Consider the following 1,404-nt stretch of genomic DNA (forward strand, 5'->3'; position numbering starts at 1 on the left):
ATGGAGCAAGGTGTAGTCTAAACAAATGAGTTTTAAGTCTATGAAGTCAAACAGCCGTGATTTTGTTGAGCAGTTCAGCAGTGGGGCCTGGTTCATGGTGAGGGAGTACTGGACGGGCTTAAACACTAACTAATTTGGCAGCAGGTATCTGCTTCCATTATAAAAAATAACTAAATATGCACATTAGGATGCATGTTTTTATTGTGCATGTTTTGTATATGTTCTTATGGTGTGCCTAATCTTTTGGTTTTTAAGGTGCGGTAGTACCATGAAGGGTGGAGGAAGGGGTAAGGAGCCACCTGTTGCAGGCGAGGTCACTGGTAAGCGCCCCAAGCGCAAGTGCCTGCAGTGGCACCCACTTCTCTCCAAAAAGGCTCTGGATTTCTCTGAGGAGGAAGAGGAGGAGGATGAAGAGGAGCTGGAGAAGGTGTGTGTGTTTGATGGCTTGTCAGGCCATTTAACCATCTCTTTCCATGAACTAAACAACACATCGGTCAGTCTATCACATAGACAGGACAGAAAATAACCCTACAGCATTGCATCTGAAGGTTTTTATGAATGTGTTCTCAGCAGCCAGTGCTGTGTGGCCAGGACCAGGGGTCGCAGGTGCAATGTGGAAGCACAACAGAGGAAGTGGAGGAGGACTCGAATGAACAGCGGGCACGGCGGCCAATGAATGCCTTCCTCCTCTTCTGCAAACGCCACCGCTCCCTTGTGCGGCAGGAACACCCTCGCTTAGACAACAGGGGGGCCACCAAGATCTTGGCTGACTGGTGGGCTGTGCTGGAGCCCAAAGAGAAGCAGAAATACACTGACATGGCCAAGGAGGTGAGAACGCTTTCTGACACCTGCTCCTGTATTAACATTATTTCTAACTCTCTCGCACAGTAGGCAGGTTTCGATTATAGGTTTGCGCAAAACTTAAGGGATATTTTCAACATGTCAATAAAATTTACTTTGAGTGATGTTATGCAACTTCTCTTGCAATGTTACATTCCAAAAAGCATGTTGATGGATGTTCAAAACATCAGCAGGTTTATTTCTATTGCAGCTAATGCACTAGTCATTATTTCCAATCAAAGGCGACGTAGGCGTGTTGCGCGAGCAATAATGTAAAGGCAAGCCCCTTATGAGAGCGATCATATATGAGGGATTTCTGGTTGGTGATAGTCCACAATTTCAGATGAATTGTAGATTTCAAACTTCCGGATGATCAACTCAACTTTTGAAGAGTTACGTGATGCAATAACACCTCTTGTAGCACCTGCAGCATTATGAGGGAGCCAGTTCCTACTGACAAGCACATAGCAAAAGCATCATCTGACCCAAAAAAAGCAAAAAACTGTGTTTCCATTGCAGTTTTGTGAAAGATGGCTTTTTGGAATCGCCTGAAATACTACCGCA

The 1,404-nt window shown here is 45.2% G+C and overlaps 1 protein-coding gene across 1 annotated transcript; it reads left to right on the top strand.

The window, feature by feature from the left end:
* Positions 1 to 255: 255 nt before the first annotated feature.
* LOC121963298 (HMG box transcription factor BBX-like) lies at positions 256 to 828 on the top strand (the record flags this gene model as incomplete). The annotated part of the gene is made up of 2 exons (XM_042513605.1): positions 256 to 427; positions 571 to 828. Coding segments are annotated over 2 exons (430 nt in total), but the record flags the coding sequence as incomplete, so codon positions are not given.
* Between the last annotated feature and the right edge of the window lie 576 nt (positions 829 to 1,404).

This window comes from Plectropomus leopardus, unplaced genomic scaffold (genome assembly GCF_008729295.1).
Source record: "Plectropomus leopardus isolate mb unplaced genomic scaffold, YSFRI_Pleo_2.0 unplaced_scaffold10769, whole genome shotgun sequence".
NCBI classification, from domain to species: domain Eukaryota; kingdom Metazoa; phylum Chordata; class Actinopteri; order Perciformes; family Serranidae; genus Plectropomus; species Plectropomus leopardus.